The sequence below is a fragment of the Gracilinanus agilis genome, chromosome 3, assembly GCF_016433145.1.
Source record: "Gracilinanus agilis isolate LMUSP501 chromosome 3, AgileGrace, whole genome shotgun sequence".
NCBI lineage: Eukaryota > Metazoa > Chordata > Mammalia > Didelphimorphia > Didelphidae > Gracilinanus > Gracilinanus agilis.
In genome coordinates this window covers 73,732,101-73,758,821 of record NC_058132.1, presented here as the reverse complement: position 1 = coordinate 73,758,821, position 26,721 = coordinate 73,732,101, and the positions used below count along the sequence as shown (strand labels likewise).

Genomic DNA, 26,721 nt, shown 5'->3' with positions numbered 1-26,721 from the left:
GATTATTGAGGATGGGTTGAAAAGGGAAGAGACTTGAGGCAAGGATTCCAGCTAGGAGTTGTTTACACCAAGCTAGGTGAAAACTGGTGAGTGAGAGCACAAATGGTGGGAGTCCAGAGGAGAGGACACATATATGTAAGATAGTGTGGAGGTAGAATTAAGACTTGGTAATTTATTGTACAAATGTTCATCATATAAGTCCTTTTCTCAATTTGTTTTTCAGATCATCCATTTTTTGTTGGCGTTCAGTACCATCCTGAGTTCTTGTCCAGACCAATCAAGCCATCTCCTCCTTACTTTGGCCTCTTGTTGGCCTCAGCTGGAAGACTAACTCACTATCTCCAGAAGGGCTGCAGACTCTCCCCCAGGTACAAATCTTCCTTGTAGTTTGTTGCTGATTAGAAGGCAAGGCAAAGAGAGCACATGAACTTTCATGGGAAACCCTAGGGCCCTTCTAATTTCATGTTTAAGTTTTTTTTCCCCTATGGCTTGGATTTCATCTTATCCATGTTTTTTCTTTCTTGAAGCACTTTTATGTTTGGTTTATGGACTGTGGTTCTCTCTCCTGAACACCAGTGTACCACAGCTATGTGCAGCACATAGGCCTGGAGTGCCTTGCTCTCCATATCTGTGAAGGATTTTTGCTGAAAGGAACCTGAAGATAAACATCTTTATGCTGCTCCCTCATTTTTAGTGATGGAAGCTGAGGCCAAGAAAGGACATGACTTGGCTGAGGTTACATAGTTATTAAGTGGTTCTTGGCCCTCTGTATAAAAGGCAAGTGCCCTTGGAAAGCAAAGCAGTGATATAGGCAGAAGAGTGGGGTCTGTAGCAAGCTGTGCTTGAAAAACTGAGGTATGTATGACCTTTGTAGGAGATCTTAATATAATTCTCTGGATTCTGCAGGGACACCTACAGTGACCGGAGTGGGAGCAGCTCCCCTGATTCTGAAATCACCGAATTGAAGTTCCCATCAATAAATCATGACTGATGCCTGGTAATGTCCCTTCACCATGTTGATTTGCTTATTTGGGTTTGTATAAAGATCTGGTGCACAGGACAGTGCTGAGCCTCAGCTGGGTGGGTAGGCCATGGTGCAGACCACATCTCTTTGAGTACAGAAGTTAAGAAGGTATTGAGGATTAGGACATGTGCTTTAGTAAAGACTTGCTTGCTGAAGACACAGGGATCAGGCACTAATTCAGACTTTCTATACCTCCTGGAGAATCAGGTGGCATGCATCACATAAACCTGGTGTGAGGACACCAGGCATTTATTTCCTTGTTAATTTTGTCTCCCTCTGCCAGCCTAGAGACAGAGGTCACTAAACCTATCTCTCACAGTACCCAAAATTAGTCCCAAGCATTATTATCTCCATTTTTCAGATAAGGAAACTTAAGGCACACAAAGTTGAAGTGCGAGTCACACAGGTAGAAAGCGGCAAAGGCTGGATCTGAATGCCAATTTTTAGACTGCAGGGGGTCAGTGGTGGCCTTAAGTGGTCTAAGAATGGCTTTGAAATTCTAAATCAAGTTTTATGTTTTAAATGTAAAAATTGTTCTTGTCTCTTAGCCATACAAAAACTGCTTCGATTCAGGGCTATAGTTTTTTGATTCTTTGTCTAGGATTTAGAGGTCTCAAGGCCTCACTCAAGTAACTCCTAACTTTTGTCCTTCCACAGCTCTCCAATGGGTGACAGACTTGACCTACTTAAGATAGTCCTTAGGAAATGTTAGAAAGGTCCTTCCAAGGCCGTTTCCCTTCTCTTATCTGAGGAGTACTTGGTTTTCATTTCAGTCAGAGATTGGTCAGTTGCAGACTTTGAATCTATCACCTCTTTGGCTTTCTTTGTATTTGTTGAGTTGTAAGCTATCCATGGCTTTGTGTGGGACATGAGTGTCCTTCAGCCTTCTATAAGTGGTTATGGGGGCTGCTAGCTGGACCTGGGTGAACCTCTGGGAACCTCCGTCCCTCTGTACTTGGGGTCGGTAACCACAAACATTAGGAGTATATGTGGTAACAACAGATAGTGATGCTAGTCCTACAAAGGAAATCTAGGCATAAAATTGTGACTCCTTAAGGAGAGGGTAAGTAGGCTTTGGTTTTGCCAGAGCAGCTTGCAGATTGTTATTCACCTGGTATGGTGAACGGGTGGGGTGTTATTTATTGATTATTTTATTCTCTGAATTCTGGTTCTTTCTGCTCTGATTTACCTATAATGATCTCAAGCGTGAAGGTAGAGTTTGCTATCTAGAGAGTAGATGCTGCTGTTGGAAATAAGTTAAATTTGACAGAGTATTAGAGCTGGAATAGGGCCGTAGAGAACATCTCATTCAGCTTTCTCATTTTATAGATGAGGAAACTAAGGCCCAGAGAGAACCTTTCACATGATAGATGTGGATAAATTGAATCCTCTTAATTTCAGATCAAGTGCAATCTTCCTCTTTACCTCCCTGCTTCACCAACTCATATGATACGGGTAGATGAAGATAACCAGCAGAGGCTATTTGCTTGGGGAGTGGAAACTAAGGGTGGAGACTGGGAACCTACCTTGGAGGCTTGAAGTAGCTTCAGGACAAATACTGTCCTCCAGGAAGGAATGACATTAGAACTTGCTCTGGCAGAGTAGCTCTTGTTAAAAGTGAATTTCCTGTCACTGCTTGTGTTCAGGCTTTCTGTCAGGGATGCCGGGGAGCTGGACTAGGTTCCCAGAGGTTCTGTGCTCATTCTTTGAACTGTATAAATCCATTTTTTATTGAACTAGGCTCTGAATTCAGGTCTGTTGTGTTTGGAGAGGAGCTGTTATAGCCTCACACCGACATCCCTCATCATCCTGTTCCCTGCCTAAGGCCATATGACAAAATGACAAAACGTCTGTCTCTTTCTCTTTGTCTAGGGACAACTCTGCCATGGGTGCCACTGGACTTGGATGGAATTTACAGCCTTGAATTCACTCTCAGCATTTATGTTTTTTAATTAAAATTATTTTATTACAGGGGAAAAATATTTCCCAAACCTTGTCAATTATTGCATGTCCCATCATGTAGACTTGGATGTCCCCCTCCTCCCCCTTCTGTAATGCACTGCCCCATTCCCAGGCCCTAATTAGTATGTTGGGATTCCTGGGAAGAAAACTGAAGAAAAGCTTCAGAGGCAGTGGGTGGCAGGGATGGCTATGGGAGCCTTTGCTTGAAAAAGTACTATTTCCTTTTCCTCCTCCCACTGAGGGAGGTGCTGATAGGTCATGTATGCCCAGCCCTCTAGTTTTCAGATGGCGTGGGCCACAGGACCATTGGAAAACTACGCTTTATGATACCATTCAGGTGATTTGAGACTTATCTAATGCCACCAAGAAGGGAGAAATCCAAGGAAAATTTGTGACCTACTCCGTGCTGGGATGGGGATCAGCCTCAGCTGGGCCTAAAGGACTTGGTGTGTAATCATGTAAAACACCATTAACCCCAAAGCCCTGGGCTGCCTGTTCCAACCTGCCCCCAAGACCAGGGGAGTCCTCCTTGCATCAAGGGGTGGCTTTTAAAAGGAACATAGAATTGTCTCAGGTCCTTGGAGGAGGGTGACAGCTCTGCTTTTTTTAAAAAAAAGAAAAAGTGTTGGGGGAGCTCTTTCCAAATGGTGTTGATGCAAGTGTAAGATGCTATTTTCTTATGTGCTGTATGTAACCAGGGATGGAGCTGCCTTTCTGTAGTCCTCTTGCCAGACTTCGTGTATTTTGTCAATGGAAGAATAAAAACAAAACTGCCCAGTTCTGGTCTTGTGCGTTCAATTGTTGTCTTTTACATTTTGCATGACCCTGAGTCACCCACGTTTTGTGAGGGAACAGGGGAATGAATACATGTGGCTAACCAGACAGAGGAAAGACTCCTTCCTCCCAGAAAAGTTTTGACACCTGAGAGAAGCCCAGGGTTTTATAGAGAAGGAACAAGTTCACTGGGAAAAACTAAGAACAATGGGAGAAAAGTGCAGTGGCAAAAGCATTTATTAAGCTTCTGTCTGCTAAGGCACAGATAAAAATGGAATGGCCCCTTCCCTCAAGGAGCTCATTTTTTGTTCAATGAGACAGCATACACATGGATATGGTATGTACAAGATGATAATGTGATGTGGTAAAATGGGTCCTGATAGTTGGGGTCTGCATAGGGATGAAGTAAAGGCTTCCTGGAGAAGGCAGCACTGTAGCCTAAATTTAAGGGTAAAGAAGGACTTCCAAGGGGTGAAGATCTGCAGGAAGGGCATTCCCAGTTTAGACAGGCAGCTATGGCATCTATGAGGGCTTGTGTAAATGGAATTAACTCTAGCCGATTCATAGTCAAAAACCTACTCATCCTAGGCATAGAAATGATGTCATCCTCACCTCCCTTAATGGGGAGGGCAGACGAGTTACACGTGACAATAAGTAACAAATCAAGAACAAGGGACTGCCCTTTGGGCAGTCCAAAATCAGTGTAGAGACTGCTATTTGTCCACTTGAATTAGAGGTGAGCCCACGGGAAGTGAAGGACACTATCTCTTTAAGTATATTGGTTACTTCCTGTGGAGGCTGTTCCCGCTTTGAACTTGGTGCTGAAGGACCTCCCTTGAGACTTCAGGCAGCTTCAACTCTGTATTGTCACGTGGGTAAGTTAGGCTGACTTCGCTTCCAAACTCTGCCTTAAGTAGGCACTAGCCTATCTGGTTGCTGGGCCTTGAGGCTTGCAGCTTCATTTATTTAGCCTTTTAACCTTCTCTCTCGTCCAGGCCTACGCAGGCCTCTCCCTTTCTTTCCTACATCTTTACCTTCCTGATTGTAAATAAACTGCCTTAACCTGATGCTGACTTGGGTCTGATTTAATTACGGAATCAATCTGAATTGTTGATTCCTGGCGGCCACACTTTAAATTCATATCTAAAATACCTAAAATTTCCCTCTTACAGACTTGAGTGGGTGAAAGGGCAATATAATGGTTAAGGCTGGAAAGGTAGGAGCCAGGTTGTAAAAGGATTTAAATGGAATAAGGGAAAAGAATTCAGGAGTCACTGAGCAGGAGAGCAATGTGGTTAGAACTGCTTTGGGCAGTTGTGCAGAGAACAGATTGGAGCTGGGAGACCAGCCAGGTGACTACTGCAGAAGCAAGGGGAGGGGGGGATGAGGCTCTCAGTCACCATCATACACGGAGACCTCTTGCTGGATATGTCATAGAAGGTTTGCTGCTAAGTGTACCTAAGTTTGGGCTCGATGACCTTCCATCTTGGAGATTCTTCAGTGGGTTGTGCCAGCTGCCAGACAGGGAGAGAGGGTTTGATGATTGGGAAGGTCAGTGGAGACCTCTGAAAAGAGTTTCACTAGAGCAGGGGTGGTGAAAGCCATCTCGGTAAGGGGGTGAAGAAAAAGTGGGGACTTGAGTAAGAATCCTGGGTAGGAAACATTCCAAGTTTAGTCATGAAGGGGAAAAGGGGGAGGTAAGGCAGTAGCTGTTGGGGCAGACTTTTTTTCAAGGAACATCTTAGATGGAGATTGAAAACATTTAAAATGCAGATCATGGGGCAAGATCCTGAAAGGGGTTAGGAAATGGGATCAAAGGCACATACATATAGGGACTAACCAAGTACCAGGAGTGGGAAGATGACCAGAGAGGAAGGGATCTGTTCTTTAAAAATGGGAGTTGAGGGAGTGTATCTTTGCAAGTCAGCTTGTAAAGGAGAATGTATATTGAGTAAGAAGAGATTTAGAATGGTTAGTATGGGGAGTCAAGAAGGACCAAACAGGCTCAGAAGTCAGAGGTGGTACAATGGAAAGTACTTAATCAGCTGCCTAGCCCAGTGATGGTTGAACCTTTCAGAGACCGTGTGCTGTGCCATCCTCCCCACATTTGGGGTTGGGGGCCGGGCTCCCAGCCCACTTGTGCCAGGGGGAAGCTGCCTTCTGCCGCCGAGTGAGGGGGCTACTGCTGGGCTTTGCTGGGCTGTAGAAGACTAGTGGGGATGGTTAAGTGGGAGAAGTGGTGGGGGTGGATGTGAGTCCAATTCAGAATGCAGCTCCACACGGCCTCTGCTTGGCTTTAGGCTGCTTTCTGCCCTCCTGGGAGTAGGGCTGCCTACTAAGGAAGTGGAGATCTTTTGGGGGGGTAGGGCTGGGCCCGATGGTGGGCGATGGGAATCCCACCAACACCTATTGCCCCCTGCAGTCCCTCGTCCCAGACAGGAGAGGGAGAAAGGGAGGGAAGCGGCCTGGGCACAGGGGGCAGTGGAGAGGGGGATGGCGCCTGTGCTGTCTCTGGGTATCATCTTTGGCACATGGGCTGTAGGCTCGCCATCACGGGCCTGGCCCTCACGGCTCTTCTTTTGCCTTGGACCCGATACTTAGTACTGATTCTAAGACAGAAGGTAAGGGGGTTAAACTAACTCTGGTTCCGAGTCCAGAAAGGCCAAGCATACCTAAAAGCACCAGACCCTCCCAGGACCGCACTACTCCCAGCCTCCTGCTGAACACGGAGTCTGCCCTGGGGCCCCCAGCTCTAGCCCAGGCTTAGGCACACATCTCCCTCCTCCAACCAAGGACCCAGTTCAGCCACCACTGAAGTCACAACCATTGCTGGCCCAGATATGACTGACTTTATTAAAGAGCTTTGTGAAGAACAATTCCTAGCAGGCCTGTGTAGGGAGCAGGCTAGCGGGGCCGTCGTGCGAGAACATAGGCGCTTCCTGGACAAACCTATGCTTTTCGTGAGCTTCCTAGCTTCCTCCCTCAGGGGGCTCCGGGATGCCGATGTTGTTGCTTGAAGATGAAGGAAAATTGGCAGGCAGTGCCAGCTTTCTCAGAGCTGAGGCTGGGAGAAGTTTCCCCTGAAGTGGAGGATGGATAATGAGTCATTTATAAGTGACCTCTGCACGCCCCCCACCTGTCCTGTCCTGCCCTGCGCGGCCTGCCCGGCCTGCCCGGCGCTGGTTTCAAACAGCTGACCACCATCGGGAGGGGCACGGGGAGCCTGCCTAGGGGCCGCCCGCTGAGGGGCTGAGCAGGGATCCAAAGAGACGCACGATGCCCTCTGGGGGTGGATAGTGAGCGCCAGGCCGGTCCCGGGCCCGTCACATGATGCTGCAGATGCAGGAGGAGGGCTGGCACAGCTGCCGGCACAGGCCCCGATTCAGCTGCTGCTGGAGAGTCTCCTTCTCCAGGGTCAGGAGACTGACCTTGTTCTGCAGCTTGTGCAGCTCAGCGATCCATTTCTGAGGATACACAAGGCAGTTAGGGATGGGTGGCGGCGGCGGCAGGAGCACATCCCTATCATGAGTGCCATCCCTCCTCTTCGCTCCCACTGCCAGCCTGCTAGCTCTAGTGAGTGGGGGGCTCTTCACCGGCCGCAGGCAGGGCCTAACTGTCCTTCCCCCTCCAATCCTGCACGGCTGCTGCTCCTACGCCACAGGCCGCTGCTCTAGGCCAGTCCTGGCAAGAACCCTCCAGGGCTCCCTACTGCCTACTGAGTTAAGTAGACACTTCTGACCTTGGCATTCCAGGCTCTGCATGATTGGTCTCCAACCTCTGGATCCGTCCTGAGCTTACTAACCCCTTCACAGGCCTGCCGTGGGTTCCAACCAATGGCTTTACTCTCCGTCCCCCGAGCTGCTGTGCTCTTGCCAGTCTCTGTGCCATCCCTGGAGTGGGATGGCTTCTTCCCTGGCCGCTCCCTTCAGCCCCAACCCAGCGGCTCCCTCCTGAGGCCTGTCCTCTCAGTACTAAGGTAAGAGCTGCCTCCTCCTCACACCTCATTTTATAAACTGAGACACTCGGCTCCCTGGAGAGGGAAGGGCCTTGTTCAAGGTCTAACAGAGAGGGCCTCCCGGTGCCCAGGAGAGAATGCCCTCCACTGCCCAGCCCTGGCGGCCCCTGAGGATGAGGCCTCTCCAGCACATGCTGCCCTGGGGTGTCCCCATTGGGCTTCAGTGCCTTCCCTCCTCCAAGAAGGGCCGCCTCTGGCCACACTGGCTCACCCGTGTGTTATCTGTGTGTGTCGGCTCTATGACAACTACATTGTCAGGCTTTATCTGGATGCTCTCTCTCCCCACTGCGAGGCAAAGAAGACGCATCCCGAGTGTTTACGAGTCCTTGGAATTGGTGAGGAGACATGCTGGGGTCTTTGTCTAAGGAAGGCGGGTCTGAATCCCGGCTCTAATATGCCCTGTGTGACCTTGGATGAAGCCCTCCTCCTCTCTGGGCCCAGTTTCTTCATTTGTAAAATGAAGTGTTTGGACTAAGGCCCCATCTAGCTCTAAGACCTTATAATTCTAGGATCCTAAGTCACTTCAGCTCAGGGCCAGGCCACCAGTTACCTGCCTGCACCACTCCTGAATGGCACTGCCAGAAAGCGGGCCCTGGATGCTGCCATCGCGCCGCAGGTACACTTCCCCCAGGTCCGTCTCGTAGAGCAGCGGCTCCGCGAGGGCCCTGGGCCCGTACACACTGAGGCGGATCACCTTCAGCAGGTCCATGTTGCTGCTCCCTGCCTTTACCACGGGAATAAAGGTGAGGGTATAGGCATCGGGAAACACCTGGGGTTTAAATCCCTGCAGGATGGAGTCCACCAGCAGTCGCACTCGGTCCTCATCACGGTGGCCACAGTGGATGCCCCGCACGAGCCCGCTGTCCTCGACGCCCACAAAGAGGCTGCCACCCTCGCTGTTGAGGAAGGCACAGACATAGCGGCGGACGTGATGCTTCAGGGCCAGGTCCAGGTATTGCCCGCCCCCGCGTTTGAACTCCACGTTGCGTGTTTCGTTGCCTAGGAAGGCGCCATAGAAGAGCTTCTCCTGCCCCACAATCTCTTGGTTTACAATGGCACTGTCTGAGCGAGCAGCACAGGGCAAGCTTGGAGAGTGGGGTTGGAAGCCCCCGCAAGGTGGGGTGAAGGCTGTGGTGGCGGGTGGCCAGTCTGACGAGAGGCTGGGGCTGGGCCGGGATGGGACTGGTCGGGAGGCATAGTTGTGGCTGTGGGTGCTGCCATCATCTGTGGGCTGGAGGCCCTGGAGGGACAGGAGGGGAAGGGGCCCTGGGGAACAAGCAGGGAGTTCCCATTCTCCAGAGCAGCAGGGAGGGACTCGGCTGCTAGAAACATCCTCTGGGATAAGGCTTATTCCTCCCCATCTTTAGATTCTGGCTGGGAAAGAAAAAACTAGAGGAGGCTTCTGGTCACCACCCAGGCCTTGCCTTGAAGGGCAAGCTGGGACAGCTCCACTGTAAGAATCTCCCTGGGAAGGGCCTCCTTGAGGGTCCAGCTTTTATAACCTGGGACTTGTAGGGTGTATGTGGGGGGGAGGGAAGCCAACCCTGTGATTTGCCAGAATCCCAAGCCTCGGGCCACTCTAGATTTAAGGTCTCAGGGAAATTAGGCCATTGTGCTCTTTGCTAGGGAAGTGGGGTAAGTAGAGTTGCTGAGATCCAGCATGAACTAGATCTCTTTTCCTACACTCCTTTCTACCCTCAGAAAGGAAGAAAGGGGATGACCCAAATGGGACTCACTGGGGACCTGGATAGGGAAACTACTTTCCAAGGCAGCCCACTCTACTTAGGAATAGTTCTATTAGTATTTACATGAAGCCTAAATTTACTTTATAGCAACTTCCAACCAATCTAATCCATTCTTATAATACTCTTCTGGGGTCTGAGCCACAGCTTTGCTCCTTCTGAGGCTCAGCAGGCACACAGGATCCAAGACTTGAAACGTCCTTCCCGCCTTCTACTTCCTCTCTCCCATCCTATGGTTCACAGATAGGTCACTGGTGCCTTGCCCTCCAATATTTCCTCTCCATTGAGTGTGGAACAAGATCATATCAGACAATTAGAGTGACGTTCTTGGTTACAAATGACAATCACAATGCCCTATGATACTTCATGAAATTTTGGAATCTCAGGCCATCTATTCCAACATCCATCCAAAGGAGTCCCCTATAAAATGGCCCAGATGGTAGAGTTGTCTTTTTGACTCTATTTAAACACCTCTGGTACACAGAGCTTTCTATGACCTTAGGTATTTGATCACAGATCAAGGGTGGAGAGCTTGGGTGACATATAAGCAAATATGCATGCCAGTAGCTCTGGACCCAAGAAGCTTTTGTAAGTAGGTGTGCAAACATGCCAAGGTTGCTTACTGATGGGATTGTGTTTGGGCATTCCTTATCTTCTGAGAACCAAAAAGGTCTAGTTTGAATCCTGCCTCGGAGCTGTGTACGATCATGGACAATGCATTTAAAACTCTTTAAACTCTTAACTTTCTTGTTTTGGGGGTTTTTTTTTTGAGCACCTCATAGCTTTATGATGGTGAAATGAGAAGATTCACATAAGAGTGGTTTGTAAATCTTAAAGCACTATGGAAATGTCAGTGGTCACTATAATCACTTAGGCTTGATCTAAGGAAAAAATCTTAATTTGAACGATCCCAAAATGGAATAGGCTGCTCCAGGAAGAGTAGTGAGATCCTTCTCATTAAAGGCCTTAAAGTCTGGATGACCATTTGTTTCACTTGTAATGGGATTTCTGACCAGTTGTGGGATAGACTAGATGGTCCATGCCAATTTCTTGAGACTGTCATAGAAGGGGGCTCTCCTAGACCTTGACTTAAAGTGCGCACAAGCTAGTTTAGCAAGCTGCCAATGCCTGTTCTTGGATCAAGCTTTCGAGTCCCTCTCCTGCCAGTAACAAAATCCACAAGTCTCCACCCAGTTACCTCAATCAGTCCCAGATTGCTCTTTAGGTGATAGTGAGAACTACCTTTGATCATTCTGGTTTGGGATGTCATACTTAGGCCTCTCATGCCTATTAGATTTACAAGGAAGTGTCAAGGTCCAATCCTCCAGGGCCTAGAAACTTTCAGAAGCCAGAAATGGAGGATACTAAGAGTTAGCAGCTGACATGTCTCCTATCATGCCAGAACATGAAGGAAATATGTGGACATTGCTAAAATGAAAATTGAGACTTGATGTAAGGAAAAATCTAATGCAGTTGTCCCAAAAGTGGAGTGGGTTGGCCTTGGGAGGCTATGGGTATTCTATTTAGCAATTGCTGGAGGGCTACTTATCAGGAATTCCCAGGGGATTCTTCTCCAGATGTAGTTGGAACTAGAGGGTCTGTGAGGACCTTTCCAACTTAGATGTAGTTTTATGAAATTTTTCCTTACATTAAACCAAAACTTTTTTTCTGGTACTTTATACTCATTGCTTTTAGATCATCCTTGCTGGGGGTGAGCAGGACAAGCTTAAGCCATCCTTTAGATGACAGCCATTTGGTTATCTGACTCTTCTTTTGTTCCCTGGCATCCTCACTGCCCCATACCTGCTTGAACTCCACCCTTACTATGGACAAGTCTTTTTTCTAAATCCTGACCTTCCTGTCTTCCCCTTTTGTCTCTGTACCCTCCTCCTCTGGCTAACTTTGTTCTCCCTTTCCCCATTCCATGGGGAATTCTTATTCTTCTCTCCCAAGTGCATCCTGTTCCCTTCCTTCTGCTCCTTAACATCCATCTTCCCCATCATGGTCTCTCTGCCTTTAGGACACTGGCAAGTTGGGAGCAAAACACAGGCATTACCTGATGGGAGCTCCAGGCTCTGCTAGGTAGGGTTCTGATGGGTCAGTCAGCAGGGAAACTCCCCTCCTCTGCCTATATATAGCCCTTCTCTCTAGAGATGAGGTAACTGGGAGACCAGAGCAGTTAAGATGAGAGCCTGGGAGTAGCTAAGAACAGCTCCCTTTATTCCAGCTGTCAGGCAGTCTGGGTTAGGATGGGCAGGGGCCTACTGAGAGGAGGTGGGGCCTTGTCATTACATATTTCCCATTACAGGAGTCTTTTTCCTCATGCACCACCAAAGGGATCTTAGACTCCAAGCTTTTACTAAACTATCATCATTTACAGAACTTTCCTAAGTGCTTCTTTTTCCACAGCATCACATGGGCTAGGGCTGAGGTTTTTCCAAGATGCATCCTGGAATACCTGCCAGATGCCAGTACAAACAGCTGTAGATCAAGCTTGTGCTGCCCCCCGGCCCCCACGACCCTGCCCTGCCCATCCTACCTCTCTGCTGAAGAGGATCCGTGGGCCCTCGCTCACTGCCAGCATCTTGCCCCTTGCTACAAGATCTTTCAGAAGCACATGTTCCTCGGCAGCCTGCTGTAGCTGCTGGGCCACAGTACTGGAAGCTATCGAAGTAGGCACCTGTATCAGGGCATGAGCACGACGATGCTTCTTTACCACCCTGATGGCCTCCCGCTCCAGTGGCAGGTGCAGACGCTCAAACATGTCCCGAAGCAAGCAGGAGAGTACTGCCCCTGAGAACTGTGGGTTCAAGTGGCTCACATAAAGGGTGTGCAAGGGCGGGGGCAGCTTGGAGAGGGGGCCCTCGGGAGGGGGCTCCTCTGGTGGAGGCTGCACATGGAGGGGCTCCCCTGAGGGTCTTCCTTCAAGGTTCTCTTTTGAGACTGTCTCTTCTGCTAGCATGTTCAAATAAGGCTCTCCCTTTGAGTTCCTGGAGGGAGGTTCCCCAAGGGGCTTTTCTTTTAAAATCTCTAGAGTTGTCTCTACTATAGGTATCTCTTTAAGGGACTCCCAGGATAGGGTATCTGATATTTCTCCTGCTGGAATCTCTACTTGCTGTGTTTCTCTGGGGCTTTTTGAGGGAGTTTCTCTGGGTATCTCTTCTAGAGATTCCTCTGTGAAGTTCTTTTCCATGAGTGTTTTCACGAAGGACTCCCAAGAGTCTGTTCTGGTCACTTCTGTTGGAATCTGTACTTGGGATGTCTCTATGGGGGTCTCTTTGGGGGTGGCCTCCCCTTTTGAAGTTGGCCTGTGGAGTGTTTCTTTAGGGATCAGACCCTGAGGTGTTTCTATGAGGGTCTCCTTTGGGGAGGGTTTTGTGGAGCTCATCTCCAAGGGTGATTTTTGGTTCTGGAGAATGCCCACTAGTTCCTCTCCTACAGTCACCTTCTTCATTTCCCAGTCCTCCTACCCCTAAGGACTGTGCTCTGTGCCTCTGGGTCTCAAGGATTCAGAGATGACTGAAGTGGATGAGCAGCTGGGCCCTGGGCTGGGACCAGCAGGATAGGGAAGCTTTCTGGGGGAAGCCCACACACTTTCCAGGGACGGTGAGGCTGCCAAGTGACAGGTTGGAAGGAGCAAGGATGGGCCCCAGCTGGGCCTGGCCCCTTTCGGCTCCCAATCTCGGGTGCGGAGAAGGTAGAAGGGGAGAATTGATGGCCTGATGGGGAGGCCCTGCAGTGAGGGGCCTTGCTCCGGCTTGGGTCCTAAAGAACAAAAGAAGGCAGTGTAAAGCTGAGGAGGATTTAAACCTTCCCCAGAAAAGCTGAGTAAGGTGATCTTATGTATTTAAAAGAGGGTTGATCTTAAGAGTCAGATGACTTGGGTTGGAATTCTAATTCTGTTGCTGGGACCTAAGGAAAGTCACATAAGAAATCTGAGTCCAGAGAGGTAATCAGTAAAATAAGTAGCTTGAACTAGATGAACCCACAATCTTATATCTGGAAGAGGACAGAGATTGCCTAGTTAAACTCATACATGAACAGTACAAATCTTTGCTTGAAAACCTCTGGGGATGGGGAATCCACTACTTCCCAAAGCAGAACATTTCCTATTCGGATAGCTACAATTGTTAAAAGCTTTTCCTTTTTGCTGAACCATCAGTGTAGTAATAATAGATAAAAAGGTGGATTTGGAGTGGGCAGAGGAATGATACAGTGAAAGGACCTATGGCTATGGAGCCAAAGACATGAGTTCAATTCTACTTTAGACACTATAACCATAAAGAAGTCAAATAACTTCCAAAGCCCAAGATCCCTCATCATAAAATGAAGGGGGTGAGGAAAAGTAGGCTAGATGGCTTCTGGGGTCCCATCAAAAATCTGAATTATGATCCAAACACCTTGATTTGGATACCATTTCTCTATGTCTCTCATTCTATCTCTCGTTCTCTCAAACCTATTTGACCAGGGAAAGCCATTTGGCTATTCTAGGCCTCAGATGGATTAGACGATCTCTTAATAATTCCTGCCTGTTCTAAATCTATGTTCCTATGAATTAAAAAATGCCTGCAGCTGCAATATATATCTATTGTTCCTAGCTTTGCCCCCTAGGGCCAAGTAGAAAAAGTTGAATCCTTCTTTATACCTAATTTAAAACTTGAAGACATTTTATATTCCTCTCTCTTCTTAAGTCTTCTTTAATTGATCCTTCAACAGTTCCTTTAACTGATTCGTATATGGTTATTGGCAGTCTTTTCTAAATTATATATATTTTCAATTGGCAAAAATCTGCATTCTTACCCTCCCTTCTCCCCAATTGAGAACTACAGAAAAACAAAACACATTACAAACACTTATAATTAATCAACAAATGTCTGCATTGGCCATGTCCAAACAATATTTTTCTCATTCTGTACTCTGAGAATTGGTTAGGTTGTTTCATCACAAATCATTATTATTAATTGAATAACCATCATTAGCATCATGGTAGGGAATTACACTGATTAGAGTTCCTAATTCTTTCAATGTGGTTTGCTTTTACAGGATTGTTGTGATTGCTAAATTATTTCTTCTGGTTCTGTTCACTTCATTCTGCATCAGTTCATATAAGTCTTCCTGGGTTTCTTTGAAACCATCATTTTTTGCAGTATAATAGCATCCCATCACATTTATATATCAAAAGTTGTCTAGCCATTCCTCAATTTATGGACATTCCTTCATATTCTCATTTTTTGCCACCTCAAAAAAAGCTACAGATATTTTTGTATATCCTCAAATTTTGTTTTGCTTGGGACTAATCCCTCCCAAATCTATTTTTCTCTAATTCCTCCCTCCTTCCTTTTCCCGTTTCCCTCTTAAATGAAACATACTACTTCTAACTCTGTGTATGTGTGTATTTTTCTTTTCAGATGAGAATGAGGTTGAAGTGTCCACTGTTTTCCCCACATCTTCTTCCTTGTTTGTATAATTGTCTGCTTGTGTTCCCCTTTGAGATAATTCTCCCTGAACCCCCACCCCAATTTATTCCTCCTCTTTCCATCTCTTTCTTCTCATAAGATCACACACACACACACACACACACACACACACACACACACACACACACACACATATATAACNACACACACACACACACACACACACACACACACACACACACACACACATATATATATAACAGGACCCTAGGCCATATCTAATGGTTCTTGATGATGATAGGGTTCATAGAGGATACGTATCATTTCCCATATTCTGAATTTAAGAAGTTTACCCTCATTTAGTCACTTATCATTTTGTTCTTTTATGTTTACCTTTGTATGTTTCTCTTCACTCCTATGTTTGAACTTCAGAGTTTCTTTGCAGCTCTGGCCTTTTCATCTGGAATTGTTGGAAGTCCTTTATTTCATTGGAGAATCTTTTTTCCCTTCTATGATTAAACTCAGGCAAGTTATTAATTTGGTTATCCATTGCCTTACTGAATACTTGATTCCATATTTTATTACAAGTTTTCTGCTACTTTATAGTAGTGGCTGCAAAATTTTGTGTGATGCTGACTGTGGCTTCTTGGTAAATGAATTTTTAACTTAGGCTACTCATAGTATTTTTAGACTGACCAGGGAACACTGGATTTTGGTTATAAGGTACCTGAGTGTTTTCATTTTGAAATTTCTTTGAGAAAGTGGATTCTTCTATTTCCATTCTGTCCTGATTCTAAGAGACATGGGCAGTTTTCTTAAAATTTCTTGAAATAAGATATTTAGGTTCTTTTATTTGCCATGACATTCAGATAGTATAATGCTTCTTAAATTTTTTTCTCTTCATTCTGTTTTCCAGGAAAGTTGTTTTTGCTGAAATATCTACCTTATATTTTTTTTCTCTCCAATGATCTCATTTCATTGATTAAAAAAATTTTTAAACCCTTATCTTCTTTCTTGGAATCAATACTGTATATTGGTTCCAAGGCAGAAGAGTGGTAAGGGCTATGCAATGGGGGTTACATGGAGCTGGGAGTGTCTGAGGCCAGATTTGAACCTCCCATTTCTAGGCCTGGCTTTAAATCCACTGAGTTGCCCAGCTGCCCCTAAAACCTTTTTTAAAAATCTTGCTTTATCTCTTCTAGGAATACTAGTTGAATTTGTGTCTGTGTTTTCACTGGAGCTTTGCTTTTGAAGTGGGTGACAAAACTGCCAGTTGTCTGGGAACACTCTAGCACAGAGATGGGGTCCTCTTCTTGCCCTGGTGCACAGCTCTATCCTTAGAGTTGGAGTGCTCTACAAGTAGAATGTTCCTGCTCCAACAGCATTCCTAGTGTCCACTGACCTCTCTGTCTCTCGTTATACCTATATGCTGACCTGGGCTGGACAAATGACCCACTGTGACATTTCCTTTTTCCTCCCATCAAGTTTGGGTCTGGCCATTTTCTAAGTCTATTAGGGGGAGAGTTCTGTGGAAGAATGCTTGGCAGTACCGTTTCTGCTATTCTGTCATCTTGGATTTACCTTTAATTGGCATAGTCTTGAGCCTTCTTAACATGCTAGTTATCCTCTAGATTTGTTGTAGTAGCCTGTTCAGTCATGTGACTCTTTGTGACTCCATGGACCATAACAAAGCCAGGTCCTTCTATACTTCACTATCTCTCAAAGTTGTCCAAGTTAATGTTCATTGTTTCCATGACACTATCTAGCCATCTTTCCTTTTGCCTTCAATCTTTCTCAATACTGGGGACTTTGAGTTCTGTCTTCTCATTATGTGGCTACAGTATTTAAGCTTCAGTTTCAGTATCTGACTTCTAGTGAATAGTATGAATTAATTTCTTTAAAGTATATACTGATTTGATCTTGTTATTTGAGGGACTCTCAAAAGTCTTCTCCAGCACCATAAAAGGCATCAATTCTGTAGTGCTCAGCTTTTCTTACAGTCCAATTCTCACAGCTATACATTGCTAATGGAAAAAAGCATAACTTTGACTATATGAACCTCTTCTTGGCAAGACAATGTCTTTGCCTTTTTTGTATGCTGTCCAGATTTGCCACAGCTTTCCTTCCAAGAAACATCTTTTAATTCCATGGCTGCTGTCACTATCTGCACTGATCTTTGATTTAGATTGTTGATATTTCTCCCAGCCACCTTAATTCTAGACTTTTGATTTGTCCAGCTGGGAATTTTGCATGACGTACTCTGCATGTAAGTTAATAAGTCATATTCCTTTTCCAATCTTAAACCAATCAGTTGTTCCATGTTCAGCTCTTAACTGTTGTTTCTTGCCAGCAAATAGATTCTTTAGGGTACAAGCAAGATAATCTGACACTTCCATCTCCTTAAGGACTTGCCACATTTTGTTGTGATCCACACTGTAAAAGGCATAATCAATGAAGAAGTAAGATGTTTTTCTGGAATTCCCTTGCTTTCTCCATGATTCAGCCAATGTTGGCAATTTGGTTTCTAGTTCCTCTGCCTCTTCCAAAACCAGTCTGCTCTTCTAGTAGTTCTTGGTTCATATATGCTAAAGCTTAGCTTCCAGAATCTTAAGCATAACCTTGCTGGCAAGTGAAATGAGTGCAATTTCTCAATAATTTAAACATTCCTTGGCATTTGCCTTCTTTAGGATTAAATTTATCTTTTCCAATCCAATTGCCAACTATTGAATTTCCAAATTTGCTGCCATATCAAGTGCAGCACTTTAACAGCATCATCTTTTAGTATTTTAAATAACAAAGTTGAAATTCCATCACCTCCACTAGCCTTACTGTTAGCAATGCTTCCTAAGGTCTGCTTGACTCCATTTTCCAGGATGTCTAGCTCTAGATAAGTAACCAAATCATTGTGGCTATTTGTGATGTTAAGAGCTTTCTTATATAGTTCCTCTGTCTAGTTTTTCCACTTCTTAACCTATCCTACTTCTGTTAAGTCCCTGCCGTTTCTGTATTTTATCATGCCTATTTTTGCATGGAATATTCCTTTGTTATCACTAATTTTCTTGAAGAGATTTCTCTCCTTTCCCATTCTATTGTTTTTTCTATTTTTTTTTTGCATTGTTCATTAAAAAACAAAACAAAACCCTTATCACTTTTTGCTATTCTTTGGAATGTGGCATTCAGGAAAGATTATCTTTCCCCTTTCCCTTTCTCTTCTCCTTCCCTTCTTTCCTTAGTTATGGATGACCTTCCTAAAATGTGACACTGACAACTTAACATGCTACTCCAGATTTTCTCCAATGTAGGCAGAATATAGCAGGACACTCACTCCTTTCTAGAAATCATGTGTCTTCTAATGTAGCTAAAAACCACATTAGCTTTTCTGTCTGTCATGTCACAAAGTTAACTCATATTGAGCTTATGTAGTATATTAAAATCTCCAGCTACTTGGTATTTCTCCCCACACACTAACAGTTGCTTAGCCATGCATCCTCTATACTCGAGTTTTTTTAAAAACATTAAATGCACAGAGAACTTAATATTTATCTCTATGAAATTTTATGTTTGAAGTGAACTAATCATTTCGGTTTATTCAAGATCATTTGAGATTCTGACTTGTTATTTGAAAGTTAGCTATGTCTTCTCAGCTTCATGTCATCTGCAAATCAGATAAGTATGAAGGAGACATAGCTTGGTGTGTGAAAAGATAAATGCTTAGGTTAAATTAGCACAAGAAAGCCAATAGTTTTAGTCGACCACAAGTTAATATGAGTTAACAGTGTCATGTTCTTAGGTTCTATTATGGGAGGCATGTTGTCCAGAATATGAAGGATACTAGTCTCACTCAACTCTGTCCTTATTAGATTATACCTCGAGTACGGTTGCCTACTTTTTAGCTCCTGTGCTACCTTTGAGGGTAAATTTCTCTCCTTGCATTCAGATGACTCGATCACCTTTATTTTCCCCCAGCTTTCTGCTTTCAGGTCAAATCATTAAGCTATAGACATCTGAGGTACAGGGGCTATGTCACTGGATTTCTTCTTGCTATTATATGTTATAAATTAATGTTCCTTTTCATTGGCTTTCTATATTGTATGTTATTCTCCCAAGTACTTGGTGAGGCAAGTATATGTGGGTGGTTTTCTCCCTTCCCTTCATTTTCAATTCAAAGCCCTTAAGATCAGATTTTTAAAACTCTAGGAACATTTATTTTTTACCAGTTCCTATTAAGTTCCTACTTTTCCTGGTCCAAAAGCCTACCAATTCCTATATTTTAAGTGGTGGCACAGAAACTCAAACTTCTTTTGCATCCTCTTCTCCCATTCCTACCCCACCCCTGCCAAGACTTCACAGTCTCAAGCTATTCTTTCTAGGTTCTGTTTGGTGGCATAATTTGTCTCACAGAAGAATCAACAGGAATGGGTAGTGTAGTCAGGTTTAGTATCGGTTGCCTATGTCAAATCCTGGAAAAATGCCCTAGAAAGACCTCTTTAGTTTTTTTTTTAAACCCTTGTACTTTGGTGTATTGTCTCATAGGTGGAAGATTGGTAAGGGTGGGCAATGGGGGTCAAGTGACTTGCCCAGGGTCACACAGCTGGGAAGTGGCTGAGGCCGGGTTTGAACCTAGGACCTCCCGTCTCTAGGCCTGACTCTCACTCCACTGAGCTACCCAGCTGCCCCCCTCTTTAGTTTTTATATGAAGTTAACATCAATTTTCTCTGCCTCTCATTAAAGTCTTCAACTCTTCCTCCTCTGTTACTGAGAGAATCCTCACTGGGAACTTGGATCCACATGATTATTACTTGGATCACTAGAGGCTGCTTCCTTCTTAGAAGGTTAAGGTTCAGCCCTAACTTCTACAGAAAAAAACTTCATGCCTATCTCACAGCTCCAAAGGGTCAATGGTCCTTCCCTTTTCCCTCAACAATCTATTCTAACTTCCTGACACAGGACAGGATTCACCTCTGTTCATTCTGTTTCCCCCTTTTTTCCCTTTGTTTTTCCCTCCGAAGTATCTTTATTCCTTTCAAGAACACTTTATTGGTAGAACAGAGAAGCTCCAAGACATCATGAGAGTCCTCTCCAACCAATATTAAAATATCACCACAAAATGATTACAGGAGTGAAAGAATCAACAAGGAGACAGAGTGAAACAACTTTCAAGAAAAGAAAAACCCAAAAGGTAGGCAGAGAACAGCTGTGGTACTGGGGTATGAGGGGAGCACAGTCAGCAAGACTATAGCAAGCCAAGAGCAAGACACACATCTTAACCCCACATCTGTTGTCTCAGATTCGGAATCTAAGCCCAAGCCAGTGTTCAATCCCTGAGATGCTACCTGGGCAAATAGTGGCTCAACCAAGTCCAGAATCCCAACCCCAGGTCAGTCTTTGATGAAATGGGCTGATCTGTGTGAGCCCAGAGCAAAGCCTGGAGTCCCAGTCTGGGCTTGGAGTGAGGACATGGATTACAGTTTGGGGTGGCTAATAGTAGTAAGGGGGGGGGCAGATCTTTTTGCCTTAAGCTCAGGGCAGAGCTCTAGGATAGGGGAATCAAGGGTGGGCCCCATGTCCTGATCTGATCAAGATCAAAGTAAGACCAGAAGCTTAAAACCAAGCTCAAGGTAAGTCTTTGAGCTATCAGGATCTCAAAGGTTAATTGAATCAGCAAGGGGAAGGGGGGGAGGAATCTCAGAGCTTTCAGGCCTCAGGCCATCACACCATCTTCAAAGAACTTAAACTGGTAAAAACCCAGAAAATAAGTTGAGAATAACATCAAGGAAGAACTGAAGTTTAAGAAGGTACCTCATCCTCCCAGAAAAAAACCTACTTATAATTAGGTAGAAAAAAAATGAGTAAACAACCAAAAAAGCACCTAACTCTAAAGAATTTTTATGGAGACAAAGGGCAAGGTACAGACACAGAAGGGGACAGTGAAAGCAAAGTAAACACATGCAAAGTCCAAAAGAAAAATATGGATTAGACACAGATTCTAGAAGAGCTTCAAAAGACTTCAAAAACCAATTAAGAGAGGTAGAGGAAAAGTGGGGAAGAGAAATGAAAGCAATGCAAGAAGAAATGAAAAGGAGAACCAAAAGCTGATGGAGGAAAATCAGGCCTTAAAAATTAGAATTGAGCAACTAGAAACTAATGATTTCATGAAAAATCAATAAACAATAAAACAGAATCAAAGGAATAAAAAAAGAGGGAAACATGAAATATCTTATTGAAAAAACTGACCTGGAAAATAGATTCAGGAGAGACAATCTGAGAATTATTGGACTACTTGAAAGCCATGATCAAGAAAAAAGCCTGGACAGCATAATCTAAGAACACTTTATTTTCCCCGATAGGTTGGAGAGTAGAGAAATTATTCCATCTCCCCCTTTTATCTTTTCCTCTATTTGGGAAACTGCATTTTGAGCATACACACCTATTCTCTCATTAGCTGAAAAATGAGCATAGACTAGAGTAGTGATGAGCAAACTATGGCCTGGCCTGGCCTGCGGGCCAGATGTGGGCCCCTGAAATGTTCTATCCTGCAGCTTGACATTATTCCTAATCTGATGAATACAATGAGTAGGATACAATACAATGAAACTTTGAAAGAGTTGCCTTAGAAAAAGACTGATAGATGAGCATTTCCTTTCCTTTGGCCCCCTCTTTAAAAAGTTTGCCCATCACTGGACTAGAGCATTCTCTGGTCACTGCGAAATTCTCCTTGTCCTCCATACTTTCTGGATGTGAGATACTTATTCTTCTGCTGTTCTTATGGCAGACACTTATGGCAAACTGACTACTACAACTACTGGATACAGGTTCAGGGTCTGAGCCAAGCTTCCTTGCCATTTCCACAGATGGGACACTGGTATGGTCACTTAGCTGCCTGTGATCAGTAATTATCATAGATTCCTGCCAAAGATCTAATATAGACAAAAGCTACCCTCCTGTTGTCTTTGAGGTCTGAAGTAGATACCTAATTTCCAACTATTTCTCACCTCCTTTTTTTGGTCTTTTCTTATATATTAGGATGATATTTATTTACTTGTATACTCTACTATTTCAGGATCTTCAGTGCCTAAAGGGATTTATAAAGTCACTTCTAGCTTTAAATTCTGTAAGATTATAAATAATTTAAATTCCCCAAACCTCAGTTTCCTGATGTGTAAAATGGGACAATACTATTTGCATTACATTATTTGTCTAACAGGATTGTAAAGAAAGTACTTTGAAAACCTTAAGGCCAATAGAAATGGTAGTTAACAATAACAACAGAGGAGGTAGCAACCAAATATCCAGGATCTCCAATGACTTTTGGTTCCCCAAAAGCAAGAATATCTCCACACCTTTCAAATCTCAGACCTCCTATAGTTATGAAGCCTTGGAATTTATTTCCTTAGTACTTGTCTTCCAAGGCTAATCTGAAGCATTTTACAAACCTAACATATTATTCTCACCACCATTGACAAAAGTTTGGGATGGTATTGGGTTCATGTATCCTGTTAAAACTTCTCTGCCAGGGGGCAACTAGGTAGCACAGTGGATTGAAGTCTTGGTCTAGAGAGGACCTGGATTCAAATCTGGCTCTAGATGTGTGAAGCTGGGCAAATCAGTTAACCCCAATAGTTTAGCCCTTGTCACTCTTCTGTTTCAGAATTGATGCTAAAACAGAAGGTAAAGATTTAGAAAAAAACAAACAAAAAAAACTTTCCTGCCCCAACTTTCCTGGCAACATATAGACTGCACAGGACTTCTGGAGACAATGTTTTAACTTAAAGGGCAGTAATGGACAAAATAGGCAGAAGGCAGAGGAGATAATTTGGAAGAAAGCAGGTACCCTAAAACAAAAGGACAATATTCCACCTTGGGGTAGGTTCTGATTGAGAATTGCTATTTCAGGGGTTCCACAGATTACCACAGCAGAAAGGGCCTTTTTTTTTTTTTTTTTTTTTTTTTTTTTTTTTTAAATCCTGAGACTCCATTCTAGGAGCATAGGGCCACAACCAGTAGGCAATGGGTCACTCAGGGTCACCCAGCTGGGAAGTGTCTGAGCCCGAATTTGAACGGAGGACCTTTCGTCTCTAGGCCTGGCTCTCAATCCACTGAGCTAGCCCAGCTGCCCCTACTTTAGGTTGCAGTTTCTTTAGCAGATGTAGTTTTTACAGGGTGGGGTTGCTAGCCCCACGCCCAACCCTCCTCCTTTTTCATCCGGGCTAGGGACCATCCTTAGCCCAGGAGTGGTAAGGGTGGGCGGTGATAGGGTCAAGTGACTTGCCCAAGATCACACAGCTGGAAGTGTCCGAGGCCGGACTTGAACCTAGGACCTCCAGTCTCTAGGCCTGGCTCTCAATCCACTGAGCCACCCAGCTGCCCTGAAAGGGCCTTAGATATCAGCTATTCCATTCCCTTCTCTTTACAGAGAGGGAACCTGAATCTCCAAGTGAGAAAGTGACTTACCAAGGTCACACTGTGAGTGAGTAGCAGAGTGGGGAATAGAATCAAGGTCCTCTAAGTTACTGAAAACACAATGTGAGTGTTGCAAGGGGCTTTAAAGTAAGATCATCTAGGAACCCTCTCATTTTATTGAGGAGGAAACTGAAACCAATAAAGGGGAAGAGAGTTGTCTAAGTTCATACAGCAACTAGCTGGCAGAACTAAAACTTGAATCCAGTCTCCATTCTCCCAAATCGCAAAATATTAGAGCTAAAGAGATCCTGGAAGGTCATTTGGTTTCCAGTTCAAGGCTCTTGGTAAGACTCTGAAGAGCAAAACTCTTTAGATGAACACAAACTCTCTAGATGTTTGCTCAACATCAAATAGTCCATGACTCTTGTTGGGAGTGGGAGAAATGGAGATATCCAGGGTGGTATTGAGTCCAAGGACTCCCCCTCCCTCAAAACCCAGTATAACAATAACAATGACAACAATGATGATAATAGTAGCTAGAATTTCTATAGTGCTTTAAAGTTTGCAGAACATTTTACATACATTATCTCACTTGAAACTCAAGGAGCCTTATGAGGTTGATACTATTATTATTACCATTTTATAGATAAAGAAACTGAGTCTGGAGAGAGGTTAAGTGACATGACCAGGGTCACACAGCAAATAAATGTGTGAGGGAGTATGAACTAAGGCCTTTCTGACCCCAAGTTCAACATTCTCTCTGCTTTATATGTGAACCAAGAGATAAAATTATAGAATTTGAGAGCTGGGAGGGAGCTCAGTGGCTATCTATTCTAGCCATCACTCAAAAAGAATTTAACATCTCTGATCGCTGGTCACCCAGCCTTTACTTGGGAGATCTCCTTGGAGAGGAATAAACTTACTCCCTCTCTTGAGGCAGCCCTTTTCACTTGATGACAACTCTCATTGTAAGGAACTTTCTTCTATCATTTAATAACCCAAATACCTATTCAACTCATTGTTTCTGGTTCTGTCTTATGGGGCCAAGTAAAACAAATCTAAATAAATGCTCATCCACATGACAACTTTTTAAAATAGTTGAACACAATTATAAGATTTATCCCGAGTGCTCTTTTTTCCAAGCTAAGCATCCCCCATTCCTTCAACCAGTCCTTATGTGGTATGGATTCTTTAAGGTCCTTTCTCATCCTTGGTTACTCTTCCCTGGAATACTCTTTCAAGCTTATCAAAATCCTTTTTATACTGTGAGGTGTCTAGAAAGAAATATAATACTGCAGTGTCTGATGTTTGATGACGGTGGCACACCTAAAGGGGGACTGTTACTTCTCTATTCCTAGTAACCTTGTTTCAATGTAGCTCAAGATTACATTAGCCACACCAAACTTCTGGCTCATCTTAAGTCTTCCTATTCTACTAAAAACTGCTAAAGACCAAAAACTGTTTTCTAACCATGCCTCCCTGTCTAGTATTCACAGTTGATATTTTAACTTAAATTTAAGATTTTAGGCTTAACTCTATTAAATTTCATATTATTAAGATTAGCTAATGAATCTTTTCCTTCCAACTGTCATCTGCAGATTTGATGAACATGTCATCTATTTCTTTATACAAGTCAGTGATAAAAATGTTAAACAGCTCATAGTCAAGTATAGTTGCTTGGGATACTCCACTGAAGACCTCTTAAGCTAGGCTTTCCAGGGCTGTGTCATGCTTTTAGAATCATCCTGTTTCTTACTTCATTTCCATCTTCTGTACATTTCTTTTTAAAATCTAAAGTTGCCTGGTTAGTTCCTTGTGCATCCATATCATTTTCATATAACTCTCCTCACCAAACTGTTTTTCTTTGTGCTTATTCCTGAGCATCTTTCATTCCTATAGGGTTCACTTCTGTAGAATTTTAGGCCTTGGGATCCTGAACCTTTTCTTTATTTAAGCCGTTTAAATATGCTTTCCCAAAATCTAGGATATCAGACTAATCCCAACTTTTCTCTCCTTTTCTATCAGAAACTTGAGGATGATGACAACAATAATAAAAAATAAGATGATGATGATTATAGCATTTACATAGCATCTACTATGTGCCAACTTGGGAAGGTATAATTATTATCCCCATTTTATAGTTGAGGAAAATAAGGAAAACAGAAGTTACTTGCACAAGGATGTAGAACTAGTCAGTGTCTGTGGTCAAATTTAACTTAGAAGTCTAGGTTCAGCACTTTATCTATTGCAGTACCTAATGGAAGAGGAAGGTGTCATTCTCTATCTCCTACTAAAGTTCCCATTATTTTTTTTTCATCCTACCAACAAAATTCTGTTAGCAAGAATCAAATCCAATAAAGAATTTCACTTCCACCTTTTATAGGATGAGATTATCATTAAGATAAACCAAGAAGTTATCAATTGCTCTAATTTTGGTAGAGAGCTAACTGAAATCTCCCTATCACTACTTTATCATGTCTTTCTACCAGACTGGTGATCTGTCCCCCTTACTGATCTACTTCTTCTTTCCATTTAGATGGTATGTGGTATTCTACAATAAAAAAAATCACTTTTGTTTCTTTCCATTGACCTTCACCCAAAAGCTCTTTACTATGCCTCTCCCCTCTCTCTGGTTTATGGATTTTCATCATATGTATACTCTACTTCTCTCTTTACCTAACCTATTTTTTTAAGCAATAAGCTCCTTCCAGCCAGGGTTATATTCCAGTGTATTTCAACCACCAAGACTCAGGGAGGTCAAATTTGTCAAATATGCTCACAAATACATACAAGTCCATGGTTTATTCTGAAGACATTACCAAACAAAAAGTTGTAGCTCAGACTTTTCTCTGTGGACCACGCCATGGATTTGTTATGATTTTCTGGTTATAAAAACATTGCTCTCAACTGGACCTTTTTCAACTACCCTGAGTCACATCAGCAAACAATGGGGTAGTAGTATATCTGAGATATATATACTGATATACAGTGATCCCTTACCTATTGTGGGAGTTAACGTTCCAGAGACCCCCATGATAGGTGAAAATCCACGAAGTAGTGGCGTTATATTTATTTTTATCATTTATATATATTTTAAGGCTTTATAAACCCTTCCCACTCTCCTATAAATCTTTTCCATACTCTTATTAACCTCCAGTCACTGAGCCAATCAGTACCCAGGATACATATAGAACACAGCACTGTGGTTGGTCACCTTTCATTCCATCAGCCAATAGTGTGCCACGAAAAGTGATACAGAATTAGATATATATTTAAAAAAAACCCGTGATACAGTGAAGCTGCGATAATTAAACCGTGATATGGTGAGAAACAACACTCACTCTCTCTCTCTCTCTCTCTCTCTCTCTCTCTCTCTCTCTCTCTCTC

At 43.8% G+C, this 26,721-nt stretch overlaps 3 protein-coding genes across 3 annotated transcripts in view; 1 reads left to right on the top strand and 2 right to left on the bottom strand.

The window, feature by feature from the left end:
- CTPS1 (CTP synthase 1) overlaps positions 1 to 3,765 on the top strand; it is a 42,537-nt gene extending 38,772 nt beyond the window's left edge. Inside the window, exons 17-19 of the mRNA XM_044671427.1 lie at positions 224 to 368; positions 907 to 997; positions 2,897 to 3,765. Coding sequence (XP_044527362.1) covers positions 224 to 368; positions 907 to 991 — 230 coding nt within the window. The 3' untranslated portion in view covers positions 992 to 997; positions 2,897 to 3,765. The remainder of the gene's footprint in view (positions 1 to 223; positions 369 to 906; positions 998 to 2,896) is intronic.
- A 2,821-nt stretch (positions 3,766 to 6,586) lies between these two features.
- SLFNL1 (schlafen like 1) lies at positions 6,587 to 12,530 on the bottom strand. Its single transcript, XM_044671426.1, has 3 exons — positions 12,057 to 12,530; positions 8,326 to 9,006; positions 6,587 to 7,224 (listed from the first exon to the last, which is right to left on the bottom strand). Exons 1-3 carry the CDS (start codon positions 12,477 to 12,479, stop codon positions 7,084 to 7,086), a joined length of 1,245 nt encoding a protein of 414 aa, XP_044527361.1. The 5' UTR covers positions 12,480 to 12,530; the 3' UTR covers positions 6,587 to 7,083.
- A 496-nt stretch (positions 12,531 to 13,026) lies between these two features.
- The window catches only part of SCMH1 (Scm polycomb group protein homolog 1), a 130,288-nt gene continuing 116,593 nt past the window's right edge, over positions 13,027 to 26,721 (bottom strand). The window contains exon 14 of the mRNA XM_044667986.1: positions 13,027 to 13,282. Coding sequence (XP_044523921.1) covers positions 13,027 to 13,282 — 256 coding nt within the window. The remainder of the gene's footprint in view (positions 13,283 to 26,721) is intronic.

Excerpts from the sequence above, each read along its gene's own strand:
- SLFNL1 (XM_044671426.1), bottom strand. The coding sequence starts at position 12,479 with ATGCTAGCAGAAGAGACAGTCTCAAAAGAGAACCTTGAAGGAAGACCC. Across the intron at positions 9,007-12,056 it reads GGATCCTCTTCAGCAGAGAG|CCCACAGATGATGGCAGCAC; the intron begins GTAGGATGGGCA and ends CAGGGCCTCCAG. Across the intron at positions 7,225-8,325 it reads TTCAGGAGTGGTGCAGGCAG|AAATGGATCGCTGAGCTGCA; the intron begins GTAACTGGTGGC and ends GTGTATCCTCAG.